General features: G+C 44.7%; 2 protein-coding genes across 3 annotated transcripts; one reads left to right on the top strand and one right to left on the bottom strand.

Moving 5' to 3' along the window:
* Positions 1-129: 129 nt before the first annotated feature.
* Positions 130-25249, bottom strand: tfb1m (transcription factor B1, mitochondrial). 2 transcript variants are annotated; one of them, XM_041953828.1, is made up of 8 exons: positions 25216-25249; positions 24153-24299; positions 23446-23597; positions 23148-23256; positions 22903-23054; positions 22254-22373; positions 2719-2846; positions 130-1814 (listed from the first exon to the last, which is right to left on the bottom strand). In XM_041953828.1, exons 2-8 carry the CDS (start codon positions 24283-24285, stop codon positions 1547-1549), a joined length of 1062 nt encoding a protein of 353 aa, XP_041809762.1. In that variant the 5' UTR covers positions 24286-24299; positions 25216-25249; the 3' UTR covers positions 130-1546. The 2 variants fall into 2 exon arrangements, with proteins under 2 accessions (XP_041809762.1, XP_041809764.1); XM_041953830.1 differs by lacking the exon at positions 25216-25249 and adding an exon at positions 24764-24840.
* LOC121618362 (claudin-20) lies at positions 11495-12229 on the top strand. The gene has a single exon (XM_041953831.1). The coding sequence runs from the start codon at positions 11495-11497 to the stop codon at positions 12227-12229; it is 735 nt and encodes a 244-aa protein (XP_041809765.1).
* Positions 25250-27485: the final 2236 nt, after the last annotated feature.

The raw sequence follows: 27485 nt of genomic DNA, 5'->3' as shown, positions 1-27485 counted from the left end.
CTCTAACAGTCTCGACAAGTCTTAGCATCAGTCGTTGGGCCACACATAGCTTACAGCATATATATATCACACATGTATAGCACAGATGCAACAACAACAGAAACAATGCACTCAATGCTAGTTTATTCCTCACTGTATTTCAGAGGGGCATGTTCAAAACAACTCTGATCAAGTTTTTTTTTTTTTGTTACAAGCCTAAACAATGCGTGTCCCATACATGACAGCCAGTTTGACATGAGGATCGAGCTTTGACTCACCTGTAACTACAGGACCGGACTCTGTCGGTCCAGTAACAGCAGCTTGCAGGCCTCTGCTGCTGCTACTGGAGGCAGGTAGCTGAGGTGTCATTTAGAGCTAAATGTGGATATATATTATGAAGCCCAAACAAGAACAAACATCATTACAGCATAGCTTGACAGAATAGCTCCACTGCTGAACAGGTGTATCTAATCAGCGGCTAATTACCCTCCCCTTGTGCATGATATCGGCTCCCACCATCCAAGCTCTTCCCACACACGCAATAATCATCACACAAAACCACTTGATGTTTCTTTAGGGTCACTGAGCCAACGTGGCAGCCCCGCGCACCTATCTGCCATGTAGATCTGATGAAATCCTGACTGTGGTTGGAGATTAACACCCACCAATCATCAGAACTGAGTGAATTCTCTCTCTGGCACGTCAACCGTAGCGTACCATCTGCCACGCTGGCAGGCTGCAGCCCTGTCGTGTTCTGTTGGTGCTAATCTGCTCTAGCATTGAAAGTGGAGATTTTTAAACTTTTATTGATATTAAAACCTTAAATGACAACAGCAGGCTCGAAATTAATGAACATACACGTCATAAACGCTGTATTCTGCACAAGAAATGTAACAAATGTGTATGACATCAGTGCCTCCACCCACATTTATGTTATATTAACATTTTTTAGCCCTTTTTTTTCACCATAGGCATCAATTCTTCTTCCTTTAATACAACAAGAGGCTTACTGGAGCTGACAAATTCCCACCACTTTCCTCCTCCCTTTAAGCTCTGACTCCCAAGTGACTAAGCAATACAGTACACAGTGGAAGGAAAAAATGGCCTGGATATGGCGCTGCCATGTTGTTCCCATTCTCTAAACCACCCTGAAAACACTGACATTTCTCTCAGGTCCCACAGGACAAGGTGTTATGCAAGTTGGATCCGAAGTAAGAATCGGGATATAAAAGAGGTACTCACTGTTTGAGCTACTGGGGGCGAGGAGCACGCTTTCTTTATTCTCCCAAAAACACACGACTGGGCTTTGAGTTTGTCCCATCCTGGAACGAGAGCCGATCGAGCCCACCCAGGATTTTTATGTGCCTCGTGTTTCTTGCCTCTGCCCCAGGATTTCATGTATACCAAGATACCTATTGCTCCCTGGGTGGAGGGAAAAGCGTTTTAAAAATGCATGCATATGCCAGGTGAAAATGTCAAAGCTAAGAGCAGTCTGTTGTCTCCCTGTGCTAACAGAGGCCATTAATGGGGCTTCTCTTGGCTGTTTCTTCTTCTTTCTGCGGGGTTGTCAAGGACTTGGTGGTGCGCCGGTTGGCGTGTCGGTAAATGCGTCTATTGGTGTTTTCCTTTGCCCGGTGAGGTGCTTCAGCCTGTTCTCTTCTCTGAACTCATAGCTGAAGAGACCGGGCTCACGTGTGCAGAGGTGAGCGTAGGCGTCCGCTAAAGCCCTGATCTGGGGTATGGTGAGCTCCGTCGGGCGCAGAGTGGGGTCCACATCGGCCTTCTGCATCATCTCCTCTGTCAGCTCTGCACGACAAGCCGTGGGGAACAACATCCTGGTTGGGGCGTGAAGAAATGATACAGTACATGATAAGTACAGATTCCTACACTCACGTTGCTTTGATATCTTAACGCTCATGCATGTTTAATGGCACTATAAATCTCAAACAGAAAGAAATTATCCCTCAGCAATTATTTCAAATCTGTGAAGATCATTGAAATCACACAAAGGGCTGGAACTGCTCATGAATTGTTAATGTGTTCCACTGCCATGCTCCATAGTCAAGGGATGTAGATACTGACGCACAACTTCTTTAACACAGAAAGGGCAGCGATTATTCAAATGTCAAATTTCCACTCATTTTGCCGTCTCTCACGCTGAAAATCTCTCCCTGCCCAAGATGTTCTTGCGCACTCTTTCTCTGCAGGTTGGTGAGCAATAGCCAATTCCACACAATCCAAACTACAGATGCTTTTGAGGCGCTTCGGCGCCGGTGCCTCCTCTCCAATTTGGTGCCGCTGCCGCCAACCCACTGCAGTTACATAAAATATGCTGCCTCGTCTTCCGATGCCACCTCAATGACTCATAATTGCTGCTCTCTTTCACACAGCCAGTGTTCTTTTGTTATCCGGGCCTACATACACTTTCCTAACCGGCGAGGCAGTGATGGGCAGCGAGCACACGCATGTGGGCGTGTGGGTTTGTTGCCAGTGGTTTTGAACAGCGCTCTGAGTGTCATCTGATGTTCAGACTTCAGTCACTGAAAGCCTCGAAAAATCATTCTAATTAATGTTGAGATAAAGCCGTCAGAAAACAGAGAATGAAAAATGTAGAGAGAATGATAGATGAGGATGAGACAAGATTAAAAAGCGAAAGAAGGAGAGAAAGAGCGAGAGGGGGGAGAAGAAAGGGAGGGAAGACGCTTGACAAGCTACATCCAGTTGTATAATTGTGCTTACTCTATTCCTTTGTGGCAGTGCTTCCTGCGGAACTGGAAGACGTTCCTTACGAGTTTCTCCACCAGCTTGAAGGGCTGCTGGATCTGGGGCTGAACCAGAGGGGTGAAGTGAACTACTCCCACGTCCACCTACAGACAGACAGACAGACAGACAGACAGACAGACAGACAGACAGACAGACAGACAGACAGACAGACAGCAGGGGGTTAGCGCAGACCTTCAGACAAGATAGCAAACAGTGTGTTCATGGGTATGCCGAAAATAAAGTGGCAATAAAGAGCCGGCAGGAGAATGCAAAGTGTGGAGAGAAAGGCTGCTTGACAAATGGCGAAAGAGATACAAAGCTGGACAAAGAGAGAGAGAGAGAGATAGAGAGACGGGTAGGGGGATCAACACGCTGGGATAAAAGAAGGGAGGGAGGCAGAAAATAAGATGACGCAGCATGGCTGGCTGGCGAGCCGGTTCCAGTTGCCACAGTAACACCTGTGCGATGGACCATAGAAACTGAGCCTCTCTCTATCTTCCCTGTCTCTCTTCCCATCGCTGCATCACCACTGAGTTTCTTAATACCTTTGAGCCTGACTCACTGTAGCACTCTTCTCTTCATCACACTGTCTTTATCAATTATAGCTCTTCCTCCTTCCACTGAGCATGAAGCCAACGAAACATGAACCTAGATCCAGTGGTGGGTACGTCAGGCAACCGCAGAGCTCATGTCCTGCTTTACGGGAGACTCGGTGGACACGGTACGCGGGTCCTTTCACTTCCTTCTTGGAAAAAAAATAATCATTAAAGAAATTCATGGAGAAACTACTCCTAAACCTACAATAACAACCTGGCTTTGTAAAGTTTAGCGTGTATATTTTTGAGTATACTCATGGAGCTTTACTTACTACTTACGTAAGCCAACCATTTCAACTGTTTCTCTATTACCTTAAGCTACCTACTTTAACAGCCAAACAATTACCTTGAGCTAACGATTCATTACTTTTAGTTGTCTAGTTCAACCATTTGGTAAAATCTCTTTGTTTTGTGAAATTTGTTGAGCCACTCTACAATCCACTGGGGTTAGGAATCAGTGAACTACAGCAGAGGGCTGGTGGTGGTGGTGGTGGTGGTAACTTGGCTCCAGTTCTTCATGAGCTGCAGTCTCCTGATCCTTCCTGTGTCAGCCCTAAGCTGACATGACACACTGTTGAAGTAATCATGCCAGACTCAGCAGAGCCTAACTCTTGCTCTCAGATCGCTCTCTCTTTAACTTTCGAGCACAATCCGTCCATGTGGTCCCTCCTCACTCTATTGCTCGTTTCCCTTTAAAGGATCATCTACTCTGTTTATCTTCTGAGGATCTGAAGAACCAAAATACATTAAAAGGCTATTTCTGAATCTCTGGATCTGTGCATTTGCAGCACAAATCGGGCCATCATCTTTCAGTGGTTTAAGCATGATGCCATTCAGTCCTGCAAGTTATAGCTTGGGGGGCTACTGCACAATCAGAGAGATACTCCACTGTGTGTGGACCAATGGCAAAGCCAGACAGCGGGCAGCAGAGCGGGGCAGTCGCCTGTCTGCCTTTCCATAGTTGGTAATAACCTGACGTCCCTAGTGAGGGTGCACTGAGAGGGACTGCATCCTGACAGGCTGAGCAGACCGACAACGGGGAATCAGCAGCATCTTAAATGCCCAGTACGTCATTTCTGCTGCTTCAATCAAAACGACAACAAAACATAAGTTTCATGATGTCGTGAAGTAACGTGGGATCATGGGAGTTGTTGTCTTCATTGTTAAACATCGCTGAAGAAAAAGAAGAATCGTGCTCCACCACAAAATGAGCAACACAAACAACGGTAGACAACAGAGCGGCTAGCTGGCCGGTTCGCCGACTTCCTTCCTCACTCTCGGACTTACCATCTGGTGTTTCCAGAGTTTCCCAGGAAGTTATCGCAACTAGAGGAGGTAAAAGGGATACGTCGCCACTGATAGGTGACCAAATGAAAAGCATGTTACCTTGTATAAAAGTGAGGATTACTCTGGGTTTGAGCATTGTTGAAAATATTTGGGATAATGTAACTATTCAACTCTACAAAATTACATTGTTCCAGTCAATTTTCACATTTCAATGCAGGAATGTTACATATTATGGTTTTAATAATAATAAATTTCATTGCCCTTAAGTGCTTTTTGGCTTTGAGTGCTTTTCAAGATAAGGCTCTTTACAGGATACAGCAAGAAAAAAATAACAAACATCTCAATAAGTAGCTCACACGTCTGTCCGGCCGAATGGAAAAAGGTCCCAGATATGAAAGTGGAGTAAGGTTTGTCCTGTTGAAGGATATACAAGCTGAGAAGATGGACAACAGAGAGGTGCAGGACAGATGTTGCATGCTATATATAGTCTGTGCAGGTATGTTAATGAGAGAAGACAAAAATCTACGCAGAGGTATAATAAAAGGACATGTAGTTCAGCGCAGACTGTATGCCCTGCTGAGCTCCTTGTGCATCCGTAAAGCTTGTATTTCTGGATTGTGTGACTCACACTCACTCACAGCTGCCTTTTGCTTTCCTGGGCCAGGGGCTGGCGTTGATAATTAGGGGAGAAAAACTAAAGTGGTCCAAGGACACGCAAAGGATTTCTAATGATCTGTTTAGATTCTCCTTCTCCGCGAACAACTGAGGTGGTGCTCGGGTGCATGTGTAAACCGCAGCACTATCTCTTATCAGATCTATAGATCCCCGTGTAGAGATGCCTGGCTGCTGCTGAGCTTCCTGCCGCAGTGGCGTTTAATGGGACGACGCTGGTGGAGGCTGTTAGTCTCAACGGCCCTGAAGGCTAGGCGCAATAATAGCGCAGAGAAAGCTTCGAACTCCTGGGTTCAGCATTGGCGGTTCGACGTGGATGAAGACAGGCAGGCTGTTATGAGTTGAGACTGTAATTGCATGTACTATAGAGCTGTTCGGTAAATCTCATGTTTAATTTTAATCTCTTGTCATGTTTAACACAGTCTAATACTGAATGATGCCTTCGTGGTTTATTTGTGTCAGCAATGGGCTTTGCTTTTTCTTGATAAGTCTATTATTAATCCACTAACCCTTTTAGTTCAGATGATGCATTTTAAATACAAAGGCCACGTGGCAGGCGGTGTCAAGGGCACTGAGAGCTGCGGCTGCACCATTTGTTTTAGAAAGCCTGCTTGTATTATGAGAATCAATTCCTCCACCTGTCACAAACACATCAAAGGAGTCTGGTCGAGATTTTAGATCTGGATTGCAAAACGCCTCTATCAGTGCTTTGGTGAGGCAAGATCAGACCACCATCTGTGAGGAATAAGCAATAAAAATGAATGCCTTTAATTTCACTCTCTGCTGGAATAATTAGGCCATTTATATTCCACACTTCATGATTTAAGAGAGGAGCAAGGGGAAAAGTCGATATTGGGACTATACAGGCAGCAGCATTTCAGCCATCAGCTTGTCCAAGTCACTTTGCTGCTATGATTTATGTATGGCCTTGCAACACGGCTTCACTAGGTAGCACCACTGGAATATATCCTGCTCCCTGCCATTAATCCTTCCCCCTGATAACCTCAACATGCAAGGAAACTCCATCCTAAATCACGTGCCGTCACCTGGACCCTCGACTGAGGTGCAATGAACATGCCTTCACCCACCCGGCCCTCCCCCAGAAACACTTAAAATACTTTGCATCTGCTGGGAGACTCTGAACTGGGGCAGCAGACTGACTTATTGACCCTATCTGACAGACTTAATATCTCTCCCTCGCTCAGGCTCTGCTATCTCTCACCCCTCTCCCCTGTTCTTTACACAGGTGGCGGTAAGGATCAAACACACAGAGCACAGATAGGAAATGCTCTGACTGCAATCATTTCTTCTAGGCTTGAGCAAACCATTGTATTTAGAGGGGAAAAAACAAGCGAATCATTGCCACTAATTTGGCATCTAAATTAGACTGTTATGTAAGGATCCATACTCAAGCTCAGGAAAATTCCTCTTGCTCTGACTCCCAATGCAGCTCTGATCCAGCCTTTTGAAAATGAAGATTTTAAACATTTTTACATAGAGTTCTTACCTAAGGTATATTAAATAATCTGATAAAGCCACACCTTGCATTTCGACTGTAAACAGGTTTTGTACTGCTGATTCCCCTGGTAGAAGATTTGAAAAGGGTAAAATATGAGAGATCTGTATCTAAAAGTCACATGTCTGCTTTTGTCCAGAACTCAAGACCTTTTCTGACCCACTTGAGTACAATAGTCCCACATCCACATCCATCGTGTTACCATATTTCATGTATTTGACCTTCCCAAAGCTCAGCAGGGAACTCTATTAGTCCAGCTTTGCCCTGTGTTCCCAAGCTCAGCCTTTCCCTATTTCCACCTCCGATGTCTTTTTCTTGGTCAGTTCTTGCCCAATGGTGTGTGAGCAGTAATTTGTCATGTCCCTCTAAGCGTAACCAAGATGAGATGGCAGGGGCCCTGGGGCACCAGCCACAGTGCTACCTGAACCACCAACACTTGTGCTTACATAATGGCAGGAAGGTTCTGAGAAGGAGCAGTGGGATGGAAAAAAAAAGCTATATACAGCCAGGGAATACAAGAGAGAAAAGCTCGCTGAGATCCTGCAACCAAAGGGGGAAGAGCTGCATTAATCATGACAATACCTTGAGAAGACAACCTCCATTACATCAGTGGAGGGAGACAGCCTCTCAGAGAGGAGAAGGCAGCAGTCAATGCAGCTGAATAAAGTAGGCTGATGTTGCTGGAAGGGTTTGGGGAGGAAGGGCTTTGGCTTCCTGTGCAGGCAGCTCAGTGTACTTCCCATGGAATCGCCCATGGCATGCACACAGGACATTTAAGACTGTAGTCCTGCTCTTTGACAGGATCAGCTCCTTTGAGAGACGCCTTCGTCGTAGAAAAGCTTGAACTTTGCCCAAAAATGTGAAATTTACTGTACCAGTGCAACAGTAAATGAGGACAACATGGGAAAAATAATTTTGATGGGATATTTAAAAACTCATAAATGCTATGCCACATCTGTTCACTTGGGAGTCAGTTTTAATGGACTAAGCTGAGGAGACCAATTAATCAAGCCAATGCCGGTAATGTTGCAACATGTCACAAGCGCTTTGCCTTGGACAGGTTTACACATATAATGTATGGTGAAACTGGACCCGGGCCCTGCTCCACAACAAGATTGCATTGACAGCGACATCACAGCTATCACACGACACCTTGCATCTCTGCTGTGAACAAACCGCCTTTGCAAGACGATGAGCACGAAAACCAATTACGCAAGGGAGGACATAAAAGAGGAAAAATGCAAATTGAACGATAAAAGCCCTTGTGTGAGCAAAAGGGAGCGTGGCTGGTCCGGCTGCGCCTCAGAGCTATGCTGCAGAAAGGCTAGAGAGCTCTGCTGTGAGGTGATAAAATAAAGGGGACCACGCTTATAATAGCCCGCAATATCTTCACACATCACAGTGTCACACATCTGCACTCACCGGGTCTATGTTAACCGGGTTTTGCTCTTCTCTCCTTCCATCTTTTTCTCCCCTTTCACCCACTCCCTCTCTAATCTATTCATTTATTTATCTTACTCCCCACAGAACAACACCAACATCAGCACTTAGGATCTCATCGGTTACAAGGAGACAGGTCACACACGCCATAATGTAGCGTGTCTGTAGAAAACTGGAAATTTTCTCTTCCTGCTGCAGTGGTTTCCCCACAAGGAGTTCTGAGAGAGTCGACACCAACATCACACTAGAGGTAATGTAGTGTGCACCGTCCCCACATGCTGGCCAGATCTCATTTTGAGAAAAGGTCTCTTAGGGGGAGCTTAAGGGGGGAAAATAGTGGCTGGAGAGAGCACTGGGCCATATTAAACAAACAGATCAATAGCTTAACAAATCAATTGCTGCCAACCTATCTACACGTAATGGCTACACATTACTGTGGACAATGTCTGGTTGCTATACTGTAAGTGGGGGGATAAGCAAAAACATTTCCCACAGCTGGCTTCTGTTTGCTGATTTGCCCATGCAGCAAAATAACAGCAACACACATCTGCGTTTCCAAGGGTATCAAGGCCTGTTAGTCCTGTCTGATTTTTTTCCCTCTCTTATTTTGTCCTCTTTGTCATTCATGAATCAAGGCCGTCCTAGCCACTCCCACCTTTGTTGCATGTCCTCTACAGAGAGGAGAGGAAAGACGGGCAAAGACAGGGTAGCAGCTGTGAGCTTTAGGCTCCTGCTGACTGATGCCTGATGAAGATGATGCCCCAGGGAGGGTCACTTTTGGCATGGTGGGGTACACATGCTCCCCTGGCCTCTGGACCAGAACGTAAACAAACAAAGCTTCGTAGCACACAACTCTCATGTGGTCATAATGATAGCAGATTTTTCTTCCGTCTTAATTAGATTACCCTTCCCAATTGTGTAGTGGGGCTACGTTGGGAAATATTATCTAGACTTTGAATCTTGGCCATTTCTTATCAGTTAACAACAGCGGTGTTGCATTACGACTACTGAGCAGCTCAAAGCAAGAATGGGTTGGATTCAATTTTCATTAGTTAATCTACATTACACGGCAAGAAGAGTTTTCTCCATCCAGAATTAAGTCTGATGAGACAAATGTTACATCTGAGCAACAAATACCATTGTGCAAAACTTAATAATCCCTGTCAGGTGAAATCTGCTGCCTTTTTCTCATTCTTATTTAGTTTGTTGATATGATGGGAAGGAGGCCATTACATTTTGCAATTACATTTTTGACATTTATTAACTAATACTACGGCTGTTTCCACAAAAAGCCATTCACCAGATTAAAAAAAAAAAAAGAATATTAACAGGTAGTCTAAATATACTAAAATGTGTTTGTTGTGACAGACGAGACAAGAGAGTTGTTTAGGAAAATAGTAAACAGTAAAAAAGAAAATGAAGTAAAATTAAATGCAGAATTTTAGCTATCCCATCGCATTACTGTCATAGGGACTACTTCTTTGGGGGAAGTAGATCCAATAATAAAAGGGTAACCAGAGAAGTCTGAGGTTTATATACAGCATCATTTCTGGAGACACTTTTGCTGAAATATGAGCTAATTAGCTACAGTCACCTTCAGAAATGACAGTCATTGCAGAATCTGGGAAAAGACATCTTTCTACACACAGAGACAGCTCTAGAGGTAACTTAGGTGAGAAAATCTTTTTGCACTTTGGGTGAGCTGATTTTACATCCTTAAAAAAATACTTTTAGACAGGACAGCTAAGTTGGCTGGCTAACGAGTTAGCTCTTTAGCTAACACTCGGGAAGCTTGATTATTCGCGGTGAAATAGGTCGGATGTTATGACTTTAATAAAAAAAAGTGACAGCAGTTATTAAGCTTGCTAACGAGTTAATTAAAAGTATCGCATAATTCAGTGTGTCTGAAAGGGGTAGAAAGAAAGGAGGACGCAGTTACTGTTTGAATAGCGCCGTTGGTTGATAGTGCAGTAACAGCCGGGAGCTGTACAGTGAGGTTTAGCCGTTTATAAAGTTGTTGTGAGGCAGAGACTGCCATACCCCAGCGCGCACACACACACACACACACACACACACACACACACACACACACACACACAGAGAGAGAGAGAGAGAGAGAGAGAGAGAGAGAGAGAGAGAGAGAGAGAGAGAGAGGCAGAGCGGAGCGCTACGGTTATTTCTCCCCGGCTGCGGCCACGGCTGTGCGGTCTCGCGGAGATGTCCTCCGGTCTACTGTTGCTAAGGAAATGGATGGATTGAATGGATCCGCGGTCCGGGCTGATTTCGCCTCCTCGCCCCCTCCTCAGCCCGCTGTCTTTCAATGTGTGTGTTTACAGGAATCACTGCGAACAACGTGACGCGTCAGCGCCAGCTCTGCACCAGCCGGGGTAAGGGATTATTTCAACATCGCTTTTTTCCCCCCTTCCGTGGATCGCAAAAAAACAAGAGCAAACAATCAGACTGAGCTTCGAGGTTTTTCATTCAAAGCTGGAACGACCTGCTTATTTAGATGACACGGACCACAATGCGCCGGCAAGGAAGTCCGACAAAATAGTAATAAAAAAGAACAGGTGCATCACAAAGTTTAATTCCAGCTGCTGACTAAATTGAATAAACTGGTGTTTCGCCTGAAGATGATTGTGTGACTGTTAGAAAAGGTGGGCTCAGTTTATCAGGTAAACAGCAGTGAATCAAAGTGGCAGAATTTACAGTATATGAGTGGGGTGAGGGCACTGCAGCTTTAAGTCCACATAGCTATTGAGCATTGCAAATACCACAAACTCATTTCTCCCTCTCCAGTAACAGCTCTATGGGGCTCCGGTAAGGAAAAGGAGAAGGCAGCACACTGAAAATGCATGCATGCACGGCAACCCCCAGTGTTTTGCTTACCTACAGTACAGACAGCCAAAGCCAGCTCTTAGCGCTCGTGCTTCTTGCTGCCCTTTGTTTCCAACCATAAAAGTCTCTGCTCGTGTGAGGTGAATGAGGGGAGAGAGAAGGAGGGAGCGCGAGGGGACCCACTCACTTCAGTTTCTCATTTCCGTCTCTCTCCTCCAGTCCAGTGGAGCTGCAGCTGAGGAGCTGAGGAGCTGGGGATTTGACTGGCAGCTGGTACACCGCCAAGGGAGGGGAGAGAGGCGGCTGGGCAGTGGGGTCGACGAGCCCGGCTGGCGCTGGGTGAATGCTGCCTGGCAAGGACGAGGGCTGAGGCGGCAGCGGCTGCATTAACTTGAAAAGGAGCATGGCATCCACGGGCATGCAGATATTTGGGTTTGTCCTGGCGCTGTTGGGCATCATGGGTGCCATGGTGGCCACTCTGCTGCCGAACTGGAAGGTCAGCGCAGATGTGGGCTCCAACATCATCACAGCGATTTCCCAGATGCAGGGTCTGTGGATGGACTGCACATGGTACAGCACAGGCATGTTCAGCTGCACACTTAAGTATTCTGTGCTTTCACTACCTGCGTACTTGCAGACTGCCCGCACCACAATGGTGCTCTGCTGCGTGCTGGCTGCCATGGGCCTCTGCCTCGCATCCCTGGGACTAAAATGCACACGTTGGGGTGGTGGACGGCGCTCCAAGCGGCACGCTGCGATTGCCAGCGGTGGCTGCTTTGTCGCTGCAGGCTTTCTGTGTCTGGTGCCTGCCTCCTGGTTTACCAATGAGGTCATCACCAACTTCCTGGACTCCAGTGTGCCCGAGAGCAATAAGTTTGAGCCTGGGGGTGCTGTGTACGTGGCCTTTGTTTCCGCTGGATTCCTCTTCATGGGGGGGTGCATCTTCTGTATGTCCTGCTCCGGGAAGAGGCATGGCCCCCAGGACCTGGTCCTGCTCCCTCCCCCTGACAAATTGCTGCTCCAGCAGCAACAGCAACAGCAACAGCTGCTCCAGCAGCAGCAGGAGCTCCAGCACCAGTACTGCTCTCTCTCCCCATTAGACAATAAGACTGGCTACAGCCTGCAGGACTATGTGTAATAGAGCAGCGCTGCGTGCGCCACGGCTAAAGGGAGACGAGCCTGAGGGGAAACCATCACGGCATATGCTACACACTCGGCTCTTCTCCAGATGGAGGTGGAGAAAAAATGAGAAAGGAGGGCAACAACTTTGAATTCATTTTCCCTTCTCCTCTATCTCGCTCTTCTACCTTTTTCTGTTTTGCAAGCACAAGCAGTGGAGGTATTCCCTAAGCAGCGCCTTGGAACAAACAGTTTGAATGTGTAAGGAGCCAGGAGAAGGTGCAGCAGCATCGAAGGCAGCCGCTAACCAAATGCAGACATCCTTCATCAGTAAATCAGAGAAAGAGTTCCCTGGGGAATGGATTAAGCAAATAAGGAAGCCTTCCGTGTAGATTTTTTTCCTCACCAAAGGTTTGAATTGAAAGAAAGAAAAAAGCAATCATTTAGCTGCTATTTACAATCGTTTGGTACCCTCCCAATTGACAAAATAGGCAATATAACGTGTGAGAGCAGTAGGTGGAAACCCTTTCATAGCAAGCCATTGTAGTTTTTTTGTGTACTGTAACCACTAGAATGCTACGTGGAACTGATTGAAATAAATGGTCATATTTTTGTTAGCTACTAGAATGATGTTGATATTTTGCCTCTAAAGCATGCTGTGTGGAGCCTGTATGTGTATTAATACAGCAGAATGCCTGGTAGAAGACTGAGACATAGCCACAAAATGCCTGTGCCTGAAAAGCTGTAGAAACATTGCCCTGCTGTTACTGCTCAAAGAGGACTGTCAGGAGGAGTAGATGTGGGCTGCTGGGCTGGATGTGAGACAGAAAATGCAGACAAACAGTTGCCTGCCTCTCTCTCTGCAGGTGGACATATGAGAGAGATGGAGAGAAATTAATAGAGAGCGATTCAATCCTTCAGCAGAGTGGACTTTCTGATAACGCTGTTTTCATATTTCCTGCCATACCCAAACATGCTGCCTGTGAGTAGCAGCTACCCATCCCAATCCATCTACCCATTCCTGCACGCCCTCAGACACGCACGCCCACACACTTACACTCGCGTGTGTCTTTGTGTACACGGTAAATACTCAGACAGGGCTTTTTGCATGTGCTTTTCACATCCTCCTCCACACTGCCATGGAAACGGAATTCGGCATTCAAATATCTTTATTGTCTGGGGGCATGTGCATGTCAGTCAGTGACTTGAAGTTGTTTAGGGGGGCATCATTTCTCTAGCCATGGCGCCATAAGCTGCAATCACAGCCTCTGCTTACACTACTTTCGCTAATCCCTTTTATTAGCTAGAGACATGAGGCAGCATCCCTGTTACGCGGTCAGAGCTTTTGGAAAATGCTCTTCTTTGCCGTGGTGTCTATACCATGCAAGTAGTTTCACAGGGATGAACGGATGTGTAATGGTGCAGTGGCGGAAAGGCAAAAAACGAGGCAGAAAAGGAAAAGCTTCTCGAGCCATGGTTGGCTGGGTAGCTGTGTGGCAGGCAGCTGAAAAAGGTTTGAGTCATTCTCCATATGTGACTTGTTTTCCAAGTGCGTCTGCAGTGCGCATATGCTACCAGCCTGCACCTGCAGACGGTCTCAGTGTCTTAAATTGCAGCCACTTGACTATGTCACCATTCCGCTTTTGCCTACCTGTCACTCTGCTCCCAATTCCCCCTGCCCTGCTCGTGTCACACGTCACATGGATGTGATCGCTGACAAGAGAAAGCTGATGCATGTTGAAAGCATGGCCGCTCCAACACAAAACTCCCACCTACTCATATGTCAGTGGCACAGCTACGCTTTCACACAGTCATATTCCAGAGTGTGTCTACTCTTTACTGGGGGAGGGATATCAGAGGAATATTGTTTTCGTGCTTGAGATAGGCCTTGGCAGTGATGTATGGAACTGCACATTCTCTCCTTCTCCCTCATAAACATGCAGCTTCCCGGGGCAGAGCAGATGGCTGAGCCCAGCTCGCCACCTGCAGGCTGCTGCCGGCACGCCACGGGCATCTCTGTGGGCACCACAGCCAACCCTGGCAGCCCTCTAGGGCCAGGTTTCCTCCCCCCTCGACTGAGTCATCTTGCCCGGCACAGACCAAGCCAACAGAACTGGCCTCCTGACAATATCTCACTGCCCAGGCACCATAACCAATGCAATAAACAAAGTAAAGAATGTGCCATGTCATCAACTAATACCGACACGTTATGCGTTTCGAGAATGTGCCAAATCGTCTCATGATGACACGTTTTAATACTGTCTGGAGTTCTTTCTGTTTATTTTTTTATTGCGTTGTTTGTACATGAATTATACATAAGCAAATGTTTTATGGATTTGTGATTTGTTCTGCCAGACTAAGTCTCAAGTCAGCTAGATGCTCGTGTACAGTCCAGTGCAGCTTTCGAGGGTTATTTTAAATCCTCTTTATTCCTCATTTCCCAAAGCACAGCAAGACTTCCCTGGGCATGAGAGTTTCATTGGAAAGACACGAGTGTGGTATTTTGTAAATGGAAAAAAAAAAAATGTATTACTTGTATTTGTTTCAGGAATTCTGATTCACTGTAAGTCTGTGACAGCTGTACACAAGCATCTAGGCTTTAAAGGTGTTTGTTTTTACTGAGGGATCCGGATTCTCTCCGATTGTTTCAATATAAAATACAATGTCATGTTCATACCATATCTTCTTTATAAGAAGACGACTTGATACACCTTTGCTTGTGTTACTTTACTTGACACCAGTTTGTTTCAAATGGCTGAGCATTCAAAGCTCCCTGGACCAGTACAAACTCATAACACAACTGGCACTCTGGGAAAAAAAAGGGAACAACTTCTGTCTGATAGGATTCAGCAGGGAAATACGAGCTAGAGATTTCTCTTTTTTGTGGCTGTGCAGCTTGATCATCAGCACGCAATTTCATTAGCTTATAAATGGCCAGAGTGCAAAGTGACTAGGTCCTAAAAGTCAAAGAGTTACAACTCTCCTGCATATATTGTAACAAGACATTGATTTATCATTTTGATAACTGCAGCTTATTTTTGTGGATGCTTTAGCACTTCTTACTTTGCAAGAGCATATTTGTGATGATGAACAGTTCACAAGTTCTGATACAGTTGTCTCAATGTGCTTGTGCAAGTAGTTCTATTTTTTACCAATAAAACTATTTTGTGAAAGCAACATACTTACTGTATGTCGTCTGCTTGAATGTGTATGCCTGATAAGGCTGGAGACAGCATTCACCCTCCTGCCAAATGTACAGATTGTTGGATAGAACAGGCTGTGCTGAGTGTAGGCAGGCAGGCTGCTCATACGCAGCGCCCAGGAATACAGCAGTATCAGTCCAACTAAAATACACATCCATAAAACATTACCCTGTGCAAATGGGTTTTTGAAAAAGGTATTCTTCCTTCAATACAACTCCTCTTCCAATCATTCTTCACTGAGATGATAGCACAGCCCATTAGATGAGTGAAATAATAACACCTCTGGGAGGTTCTGGGAATGGGAGTCATCTCAGTTGTATCTGACACAGAGTCATGAGTTTACTGACAACATGCAGAGCAGCTGCAGATAATAATTAAAGACGACCACCAAAGACAAATAACACATGCAGTCGGAGGTTGTTTATGACAGACATTCATATTAAAATGAAAATTGTTCATTAATGTTTAAAGTCTCAAGTATTGATGTCAGTATTGGCTCAAAACTCCTGTAGTGGTCGGGCTTTAATCCATGAAACTGCACGAATGTAAACGCATTAACAAGAGAAATGGTCTCACCTTAAATTTTTAAACGAACAGCTTATACTGCAAATGTGTTTCATTAAAGAGGGATCCCCTGTGCTTTTGGTTCCACATGAACCTGACATAAACATGTAAATGCAAAAAAAAAACCCCACAAGCCTAAATATAAATGCTAAAACTGCAGCTTCTGCTCCAAATCATCACAGTTTGCACAATTTGCTGAATGAAAATGTCTTCAGCCTTAAAGTCCTTGCATTTGGAATACTGTATTGTATGTTCCTCGACCATGATGCCTGCGTCACATACTGTAGCCTACACACTTCACATGGAGCGTTTCTAAAATAGTTTCTTTCCAAGAGGATCTGGGCTCTCATTACAGCTGATTGGAGCCTCGTCGACACCAGCTGAGTGAGAATGTGCTTTCCCGAAACAAACATGGATTATTCAAGTCTCTCCCTCTCTCATTCTCCCACTCCTCTTGGTTATGCAACAAGAGTGCAGATCAAATAACTACGCCTCTCGTGGGGAAACGCTAATAAGATCTGCTCCTCTGTGTATTTATCCTACATTTTCCATCAAAGGCTTTCACCCCGAGTTGCCTCTATGACATATCTGGAACGTGAGCTCAGATGAGGGGAGGTGTGCACTTGTCAATTTGAGGCAGGGGTTAATCATGCGTCAGGCTCTTCTCTTTGAACTTGCCTGCCACGTCAAATTCACAGTTTATTTTATTGACCTTCCTGGCCGGCGAATGACCTTTCCAAAGATCAAGCGCAGAAAAAAGAGATGTGGAAAGACAATGAGGGGATGACTGCTCACAAGACAGTCGATGCTCTCCACCAGTCATGCCGGCAGACACAAAGAGCGAGACAGACATCGGAGCATGTTAAGGAGCTGTCATGCCCGTCGGCCACCAAAAGTCCATTAGCGATCACCACATCGCTCAAAATACAGTCAGCTCCCAAATGGCTCTGGTACGTCACCACGCTTAATGTGCGGCTCTTTGTTTTGCACAGATGTTACGCACGCAAAGGTTCATATTGGAGATATAAAGCGGTCATCAACAGCACGAGAGGGTGACCTTCCTTTGTTGGAGCTGCTCTCCTCTGGTCCCAGTGCTCGCGTGAGGCTGAGGGAATAATAGCAACGACCTTGGCTGAGCAGTTAACTGCTGAGAAAGGCAGTAAAAGCTGTGGAGATGACAAAAGGAGCGCTTGTAGGAAAACAATACAGTCTGACAGTTCAAAGGAGGCCCTTTAATATTTCAGCGTAGAGCACGGGGCGGGACGCGTGGCTGGGAGGATTCTGCAAGCTGAAGGTGAGGGGAGCTAAAAGGTTGAAAGGTGTGGATTTTTTTTGCAATCTACATCTCTCTGGATGACAGCGATCACTGTAGAGGTCATTGGATTATATTCCAAGACTACGATGTGTTAGTGAGAGCGCAGAAACGCAACAGAAAGCAAAGGCAGAGGCACTTTCACACATGGACAGAAAAGCTGAGGAATTTGTAAGATACTTTAGCTGAAACAATCACGAAGAAAACGGCCACTAAATCCAACCTGCAGTTCGTCTAAAAAGCCTGAAATGAAGTCATGAAGTCACAGTGCATGAAGCTGAAATTAGAGCATTCAAATAAGCCTTCAAGTTAATAGCTTATAGATTGATGCCTCCTTCTGTGATGAGGCTTTTTTCCCCCCACCAACTTCATTAGTTATCAGAGTATCATAGCAGCACTGGTGATTTACTTGTTTGAAGCTGACCTTCTTTCCTTGGGACATAGCCAGGTTTTGAGCATTACACCTCAAAATACCTGCATACTCTCCTGACAAGCTCGCTAACTAAACAGAGCTGAATTTGCTAAACTCTGAGCGCTGACTCCGAGCAAATCCGGCACAGTTTCTTTTTAGGAGGAGCAATAGATCTCTGGTGGATGTTCATAAGCCAACTCTGCCAACCTCGGCATTTTGTTTAAGGAGAGAAGAGGTGGAGAGTATTTTTAGCTTTTCTTTACCTTGGGTCTGTGATGTATTGAGACTAAGCCCTCGGGCGTTTACCACGCCGGCACGAGTCATTGAAATAACTTTCCTTGATACTCTTGGTACCGCGTTTGACCCCGTTTGAAAGAGATAGGAATAGGCCTAGATGAATTGTGTGCCTGTAGGATGTGTGGCGGGGGGTGAGAAAGCGGTGCGGTCCCTCGGAGTTGATTTTCACTCGTACTGTTGAGGCGAGAGCTGGGCCACTTCAGGTCACAGAGAGGATATCTATCACTGAGTCTGCCACTGCATCACACTGCACTGAGTCGGGTCACATTCAGCGCTGAAACAGCCCCTGAATTCAAAGGATCTTAAAAAAAAACAACAACAGGAAGACAGTAAAAATATCACTACTAACGGGAGGATGTATCTTCTGTGTATTTACTGCGCGAGTCCAAACTCTCCCTGACAACAGCCGGCCATAACAGATGATCAATGCAGCGTCAACAGATTTAATTTAGGCTCTGCTCGTCTGGCCTGTGATCTTGGACGACGACAGTGTACAAGGCGAACATCTGTAGGGCTCTGCTCTTGTGAGGCTCAGTTAGTTGGTGGGTGATGGCTGATGCAGCCATTACTCAGAGCGGGGCTGACGAGTGGCCCAGACAACCATCTGCTGGAGGTACGCCTCACTCTCCCTTCAGATCGATCTCTGTCATGAATCTGTCTTCCAGCGCTCTGTACTCCCTCTGTGGAGGGAGCTTTGCTGTTTTTACGTCCTTTTCCAGCTTTTGTTTCATTTCACATCTAGACCATATACACTTTTAATTCCTTTATTTGCTGAGACTCAATCCCCATCTCTCTTTTATACCTCTGCAGTTTTAGTCAGTTCCTCTCCGTCCAGCTTTCACTTTTATTGTCTTCTCTCACCTAGTTATCACCACTCTTTTCCTCCCATTGTCTGTCTCTGACTGATTTTCTCTTGTCTCATTTTTTTTCCACCTCTATCATTCAGTATATTTCCTACTACATCTCCCACTACCCTCTTCTCATTGCTTCACCTTTTCTAATGGATAACACAGTTGTTGGCAAGACGCGGAGCTCTGTAGGAGCTCTACATAAGAGCCAGCAGGTTGCTCGTGATGGAGCATCCATTGCGCGATTTATAGACCTGCCTGTGACGGACAGAAGTTGATTTTAATCACATTCTGCCGAGGAAGTGAAGAGGTAGGGAGGAGAGATGAGCGAGTCAACACACTCTTTAGTCGTAGCAAATCAACTAATTTCTATTTAAAGATGCAACAGAAATGAAACTGACGGCTGAATGTCCGTGTTGAAGATGCAGAGGCTTGATGGCAGCGTGCACTCTAAAACTCCTTGACCCCTGACCAGAATACAAATTAGAAATGTGTAAAGTGATTAAAGCAACAGCAGAAGAGCAGCAGTTTCTATTCTCAGTTTACTCCCTAAAAGAGATTCATCAGATATTTGTGTAGTTGTGACAGAAGCAACTGAAAGATCACTCAATCGGCCCTTCTATGTGAGAATTAACAGCAGAGTGACAATAAGGAAATGGAGGCAGGTGTGATCTGCAGCAGGACAGACTGAGGGCAATCAGAGCCTGGGGGAACACCATCAAAGCAGCCAATCACCGCTCTCAGAAACCTTCAAGGACAATCTCAGCCACAAGAGAGGTGAGTGAGAAGAACAAGACCGACAGATTGAACGGGGGGGATCGGAACCTATCTGCCCATCCCACGTCAATACGGGCCCCAGCAGCTGCTAATGTAGAATGGATTCAACATTTCCCTTCCCATTATCTTATTATCCTGCGCTGGCCAGATCCTATAGGTTCAAATCAACCGGCCAATCAACCCGCACTTCCCCTTACCCCCGCCTTTAACTCCAGCTACATTCTCATCAAGGTTATTTGAAAAGGTTCAGTGATTTTGTTGCTTTTTCTGTGGCTCTTCTGCATGCTGTTTGTTTGATTACACAGTATTAAAAACACTTCAGATGTTTTTCACACTGCACTAAGTGGTGTAGCACCTGCTGCTGCGTATTTTTGTGTAGTGCAGGAGAGTTGCCATTAGTTACGATGGGCGCGGGGAGGGGGGGGGACTTCTGAACCGCTGACTTTTTTTTCCGCCTCACAGAAATCTTCATAAATCTTATCGATACATGACTGAGCTGACCTGTTCCAGGATACTCATGAATCACTCACTCGCTCACAGCAGCACACAGAGCCTCAGCTCAGACCATAGCAAAGACATGCTGACAGCAGGCAAAACGAGCGGCAGCAAGTTGTGCTTCATTAACACAATCAGTGAACCCAAAGCTTCAGTGGGAACGAGATAATACCAACAATTAGACCACTGAGGTAATTTATTGGCTATATGTATGGGGCACAGTCACAAAGTCCCTGAAAAAACACACACACACATTGCAGGAACTGAGAGAGCGACAGACACAAAGGGATACAGAGGGAGACACCTTTGATATTTGGCAGCGTTACTCCCCCATTATAATTAACTTCTGCCCTCAAATGGGGGGATTTAGCCATTACCATTTCTAGACGTTGCTTCTGCTTTACATTTTCCTGTATTTTCTATATCTCTTTATACATCCTGATGATATATAGGTCAATTTGTAGACAAACCACTGCTTTAGCTAGAAGTCTAAGTTCCTGTGTGTCACAACCTCAACGCCCCCCCAACCAGCCTTTGATGTGCTCCCGTAAATCAGGCCGGACATTTTTATTGTTCATGCACATTCTGCGTAATTACTCTGGTGTGCACCAGCAAACAATGCAGAGCCATAGAGCTTTTTATGAGTTATACTACATGACATACTAGTTAAAAGGGGCCTGCACAATGCGGAGTGTACGATAGCATTAATATACTCTATGCACTCTCTGATCTTTTATAGGATGCCAGCAGCGGGAGGCCTGCTCATCAAACAGCCATCATCTCTCCTAATGATATCAATTCGACCAAGTGCCCATTAAAACATTTAGTGGGGATAGATGGTCTGTGTGGGTAAGTGGGAGGCGCTGATTCATCTGCAGTGCACACATGCGCATGCAGTGTGAGTCCACTCCATTCACATTTATACATACCCCGTGCATGCAACACACGAGCACATGTGTGCACACTGACAGCGCAGATAAGCGTGCTGAACTCCACTAAGCTACAGTTTGACATACATGCAAGAATAAGACACTCAAGAGTAAAAAAAAAATGCACAGAAAGGCAGCTGAGAGTGATGAAATAATCATTGGGAGCCATCTCTTCTAAGAGAATGAACAATCAGCACTGGTCCCCATTCACTCTGCTGCATTTTACTCCACACAGGAGATTAAATATTTACCAATAGTGGGTCTCCTAAAGAGCTACGACATCTTCAAGGGACCAACAGTCCATCTCTAACATCAACCTAACACCTATCCTTTAATTCAGGAAAAGAAAAACATGGTTTCATTTGTACAAAGATGTAAGAGATCTCCCACGTCTTTCAAAAGCATTGCATGTCTGTAATCTCAAAACGCAGCTGTCTATAAACCAACACTATTTCATACTTTGCAGCAGTACTTTTATTTTTTAATGTGCCCCCTAGTCCTGCTATAAATCCTTACCCTGAAAAAAAAAAGAAAACCCAGGCATTCTCATGTTACGTAAAAGTGAACGCCACGCCGTTCCTCCACTGACACACGCACATGGGCTGAAAGACGCAGACAGAGAAGTTGGTCCTAAAAAAGAACTAGGCCCTCATTACAAGGCGCAGCGTGATCCTGCCACATCTCAAATACCCACCAGGCATCATTACAACCTAGAAAGGGTCCAAAGACAGAACAGAGACAACACTGATTCAACACAGTCTTAATGAAGCCTTAAAGCAAGAAGAATGAGGGAGGGATGAGTGATGGTGATGTGATCAGGGACTCGGGAGCAGGGACTGGAGATGTGAACAGGTCTCACTATTATCCTGCACGGGGTAAGAACTGTGCAATAGTAACGTGTCCATCTGCTGATGTCCTGACAGCCACTATGTGGCACTTAAGGATGAAGTCAACATTCAGTTTCTTTAATATAGCATAATTTTTCTCAGTGTGTAAATTTTATTTCAGCATCATCCCCGGAGGGCGTACATGCGTGGATTTGAATATGAGGGGCAAGACCAGCCACATGTCAAACAAAAGCCCTAGAATAAAATTAGGAGATATTTCTTTTTGTAAAACGCACTTTAACACACTGCCTGCTGGCGTTTTGCCATGGTAGAGCTAAATGTAGCGATGTTAAGTATCATCATCGCAGGTAAATCTTACCTGTGGTGAAGGGACGAAGGCCCGTCCAGGGATGGTGAAGCAGTTGTGTACTGTGCAGAGATACTGAGCCATTACGGACAGACGGCTCCTCTGTTTACTGCGAGTGCTGGCTGTTAACCTCTGGATGGAGAAAAAAACTACTGCATATTAATGATGCATATCCAGTAAGACCAGGTTAATTGTTGAGGTCATACAATGCTGCTCTTAGTAGTAACCACAGATGCTGGGTAAACATATTACATAAAGACCAAAAACCAGACCAAATGAGTATTTAAGTTCATCCTAATTATGTTTTTATGTGTCATTAACAGAAAAGAAAATTAAGCAAACATCATTAAATTGTGCTCTGAATGATTTACCAGGCCTAGTGATAAAAACTCCACAGATTTCTTTATTTTAGTTGCAAATTCTGATTAACTATGGATCCACAAATCAATATTTAATCATAATAATAAAATAATCCATTCATTATGCAATATAGACGTGATTGTGCATGAAAAGAGCTACTGTATGTCTAGACTACATACTAAAAGCTTGGTCCAATTTTAGTTTTAACACATAATTTATTGTTTTTTTAAATTCAATGAGCGATTCTTGGCAGCATCCTGACAAATATGCCAAACTGGAACATGCAGCAGTGTTCACCCACCTCTGCAAACTCCTTCTGGAAAGTGAGCGTCAGTCGGGTGCGTCCGTAGGAGAAGGGCCCTGTCCTGTTGGCAATGTTCTCCAGCCACTTGATGATGAGGGGGGTTGAGACATTGAATGGAAGATTGCCTATGATGTGAAGGTTTGGTGGATCTGCGGAGCCACGCACACACATAGACACATTTAAATTCCACGGATTTACTACTCAGGACCACCGTGACATCTTTCATAATTTCATAATCCCACCTTCCTCCCATGGCTTAGAGATATTTGCTGGGAATCCTCGGTCCGTTCTGTGAGTGAGTATGTCACCGTGGACAACCCTCAACCTCCCTGGTGCTGCCTCAGACAAGAGCTGTGGAAATCGATGTTATGTGATATTCAACAATAAAGATGAAAAGGTGTCCAAAAAAAACTAAATAATCATCAATCACTCTGCAGGTGGTTAACGATACTGCTGTTGGAAATAGGGTGAAGGTGTTTCTTTGACCGAATGACCTTGATAACATTGTGTACAAGCAATAACTGCGGCTGCTCAGTTTACCTTCAGCCCTGGGATGAAGCGTGTATCCTTCTCCACCACAAGCAGGTCCGCTACCCCGGCATTGAGGATGGAGCGCGTGAGTCCCCCGGGACCAGGACCCACCTCGCACACATGGGCATCCCTCAAACTGCCTGCATGACGCACTATTTTGTCTGAACAGAGGGAGATGGATGAGCAGCTCAGCAATGTGTTTCATCACCATGTTTGCACACGCTCAGTGAAGCACTACTCACTTCAGTTCAACTCATGCATCATATAAATTACACAACTCTCCAACCAAATGTCTTCATCAGACTCTTGGGTATCTAAATTGAGACTAATAGTGTGTGATGTTGCAATACCTGTCTGCCTATGTGTGATGAAGATGAGCTGCATTAATCTAACAAGTCACCTTGTCCAAGGACAGGAGAGCAGATCAGACCTGCACTGCATCACTGATAATTATATTAAGGCTCAAGCTCTGCAAGGGCTGCAAACAATCGAGTCGGTCCATTCACATTAGCAGGAGATCTACTCAGCCTCACCCACACAGAAAAGCCTGTCGGTTTCAATGCCTTGAAACAAGGCTATGTGGAGCTGTGCAATCAAGTGCACTGACAAAACACAACACCGTGCCCTCACTGTAGACACAGTAACAAAGAGAAGGAGCTACTGGTGCACTGCAGATAGAGCGAAAGAAAGAAAGAGAGAGAGTGAGGCAGACTGACCTGTGAGCCTTAAGTCCAACAGAAAGTTCTGGGACAGCTGCCTTTCAGCACGCAGGTTGTACAGCTTTATAAGCTCTCCTACAGTAGGCAAGGGAGGCAGACGGAAAGACGCCAGTTTTCCCGAGGCAGCCATCGTTCAGGGGAACACTGTGAAACACAAAGGTGAGAGAAACTACGACTGATCAGCTTTCTCAGCAGCAAAGCCACTCAGAAGCTGAGATGCGTGAATGTCTACAAAACACTGAAAATGGCATTAATGGTAATAATAACCTGTCAGTAAATTGAGGTGAAAACTATGGTAAGTCAGGAGTGACCTTCTCCATACAATGTGTATGTTGCTGAGATTTATCTTTAAATAAAAAAATAATGCAAGTATTCAGAACAGATAATATCAATCTATGACTCTGCTATACAAATTGTTATCAATTCCAATTACTTCTTTATCAGGTCATGGGATTGATTTCCAATGTCTGGCCTTAAGCTGAGGCGTTAGTGCTGAGGAGCTGACTGTGCTGACATTAATGTGTCCTATAATAAGATCTCGTGCTCCACCTAGCGGTGTTATAACAAAAAACTAAATGGCCAATATAAAGACACAAAAAACTGGATACCTGTTCTTTTTAAACACGTTTCGAAAGCATGTCCATGTATGAGCATTTTCACATTTCAACTGCGGGTACCAGTCAGGCTAATAAGTAGTAAACAAATTAGCATAATGTTGATGTGTGCACTATTAAACATGAGTAAAGCTGCAAAACATTTTGATAATAACGTTATATCAGCGCACATTGTGATGATAGCTGGATGCAATTCAGCAATTTAAAACGGAACAAATCACTTTAAACTTGTTGACATTACATTGGAATGACACTCTTGACACAGTTGTTAGCATTTGCAGCTAACGTTAGCTGTTAGTCCAAATGCCTTTAGCAGAGCCCATGGCAAAAGGCTTTGACTATGGACGAACCCTTCGTAGTATGTTCTAAAAACCGAGATAGGGCAGAACAAACTGCAACCAACACAATGACCACACAGAGCTGAAAATACACAAGCGTTTACCCACGTTTCTCACCGGTGGCGTTTTCCTCCCCTACACATCCGCATTCGTCATTGAACTGGCATCCTCGTATCCAATTAGCTTGTGAGAATGGTAAAATGGACGAATCATACAGAAGAAGGCGGGATTTTACGTTGCCCTTGAAACGCTGTTCATTGTTTGCGTAATGATGTGTTAAAGCCAAAAGAGGGCGACAATTCACTGATGATGTCCAGCATTTATTTACATTTATGCTGGTTGATGAAGTCTTTGAATAATAAATCATAGTAGCATTACTTATTCTTGGGATGTTTCCTTTGTTAATGCACCATTAAAAACAAGGATTTTACATGACCTGAAGAGAGCTAACTTGTTCTGACAAAAGAGCTACATTGTAAATTATGCTTTGCATCCATATTACATGAAGAAAATGAACAAGAATGCAGCTGTTAATATGTTAATATTATATAATGGAGACAGAAAAGAGAAAAGAGAAAAGGCATGAGGCCCACTCAGGCATGTCAATACACAATATGCTTTGGTTCCTCTGCGATTGTTGGGCTATAAATTCAGCTTTTGACATCTCCATAATGTTGAACTAACTGAACTCTCAGCTTAAAGTGATTAGCACACAGCATGCCTATAGTCCACTGCAGGGCAGAAATGTATTGTCTAAGTGTTTTGTCATGCTGGATGATGCACAGCTGTTGTTTGGAATGGACAACATGGCTCTGTGGTCTCCAGGCTCTGCTCCTGACCCACGCTGGGTCATGGATGTCAGAGCTCGAGATGGAAATACTCTTCCCCTGCAGGGTTCGGCAGATGAGTGGCAGCTCTGTCTCCTGCTCTGGCTGACCTTGGGAGAGTGCTTCAAACCCTAAGGAGGGGAGAAAGAAAAACACTGGCGGTGGTGGGGTGGGGGTCATGCTGGGTCTGCTGCTATGGAGAGGTTTCCACAAAGTCACCTTCTTGACAGTTTATTCAACTACTGTGAAACATAGCAAGGAAACCAAGTTACTGATGCAGTCTGGAGAATCATGGATAGATCATCAGAATTACATACACTCAGGGGCTCTGAGTGATCATACATCCCAGTGATAGCTTAGTCATGTCAGCATTGTCTTTAATTGAACAGGCCAGCCATGATCATCTCACCATTAATACAGAAAAAAATATCTAGTTATGACTTTTATCTGATGACTGCAAACCAGCCACCAGGATTCCTGCTGCCGCTACTCCTCCACCAGCAATTGCTTAATGAAATGCAGCATAACCTGCTGTTAGCTGTCAGCTAAGATAGAAGCTATGACCCCAGCAGCCAGGGCCACATCTTTTGAAAAAAACAAGAGAGCACCCACAGGAGCTCCTTTAACATGGATCATGCACGATATTAAAATGATAGGACGGGAAAACAGGAAGGCTTGGCTTAGTTTCCTAGGGAAACAAAACTATGTTGCCATCTGAACACAGGATGGCGTCAGAGAGTCACTTCCTTCAAGCAAGTCTATAGTGTGTGATGAGCAAAAACAGGAAATGAAACATAAGCAATTAACATTTCTGAGATGCTAAGTCATCGCTTCAACCGAAACATCAGAAGAAAAACAAAGACAGAAATACTAAAGAGTATATAATTTCCAAGCCAATTTAGACGCACAGACTAGCATCAATAAACGCAGAAACCACAAGAAATGGGATGTCTACAGTAAATCTAACAATAATCTGCTCTGACGATAAGTTGAGCCAGTATTATTACTACGCTGGATGTGTTATGGATGCTGTAACAAGTTCAAAAGGGTTAACAGCCCAGAAAGTGAAACCAGATGTATACTATTATGAATATTTATTTGGGTTACTTGGTTCAAGTGTTTAACATGGCAATATTGTATTCCACTGAATAAACAGTAATTGCACAACTGGTAAAATACGTTACATTTTTTCGTCCTCAAATACAAGAATAGATTAGAGGGAGACGGTAATATGAACACTAATCTCTTGAATCTGGCTGAAGAAAACATATGAATGAAGAATGAAGAAGTGCTGATGTAGTTTGAGTTGAAGGTATTGTATTATGTCATTTTATTTCTTTTTTATAAACACAAAATTATGTGCATTCATCATGTTGGACAGGACACTATTACTGTGTTTGTAACGGGAAAATTCAAAACCCTAATTAAACATACTAGTCTGTCAACCTAAGAAAAAAAAAAAAATCCTATGGTAACAGTACCACATTAAAGAAGCTGTGGTACTTCAACACTGAAATTCCTGTGGTAGTCACTGTATTCCTGTGATACATG

The sequence above is a fragment of the Chelmon rostratus genome, chromosome 15, assembly GCF_017976325.1.
Source record: "Chelmon rostratus isolate fCheRos1 chromosome 15, fCheRos1.pri, whole genome shotgun sequence".
NCBI classification, from domain to species: domain Eukaryota; kingdom Metazoa; phylum Chordata; class Actinopteri; order Chaetodontiformes; family Chaetodontidae; genus Chelmon; species Chelmon rostratus.
The sequence above is the reverse complement of the archived record's forward strand: the minus strand, read 5'-3'. Positions and strand labels throughout refer to the sequence as shown.

Bases quoted from the DNA above. Each gene is read 5' to 3' on its own strand.
- LOC121618362 (XM_041953831.1), top strand. From the start codon at position 11,495: ATGGCATCCACGGGCATGCAGATATTTGGGTTTGTCCTGGCGCTGTTG.
- tfb1m (XM_041953828.1), bottom strand. From the start codon at position 24,285: ATGGCTGCCTCGGGAAAACTGGCGTCTTTCCGTCTGCCTCCCTTGCCT. The intron at 23,055-23,147 runs GTGGGATTATGA...GTGGCTCCGCAG, and splicing joins CTCTAAGCCATGGGAGGAAG to ATCCACCAAACCTTCACATC. The intron at 1,815-2,718 runs GTAAGCACAATT...CGCCCCAACCAG, and splicing joins CACTGCCACAAAGGAATAGA to GATGTTGTTCCCCACGGCTT.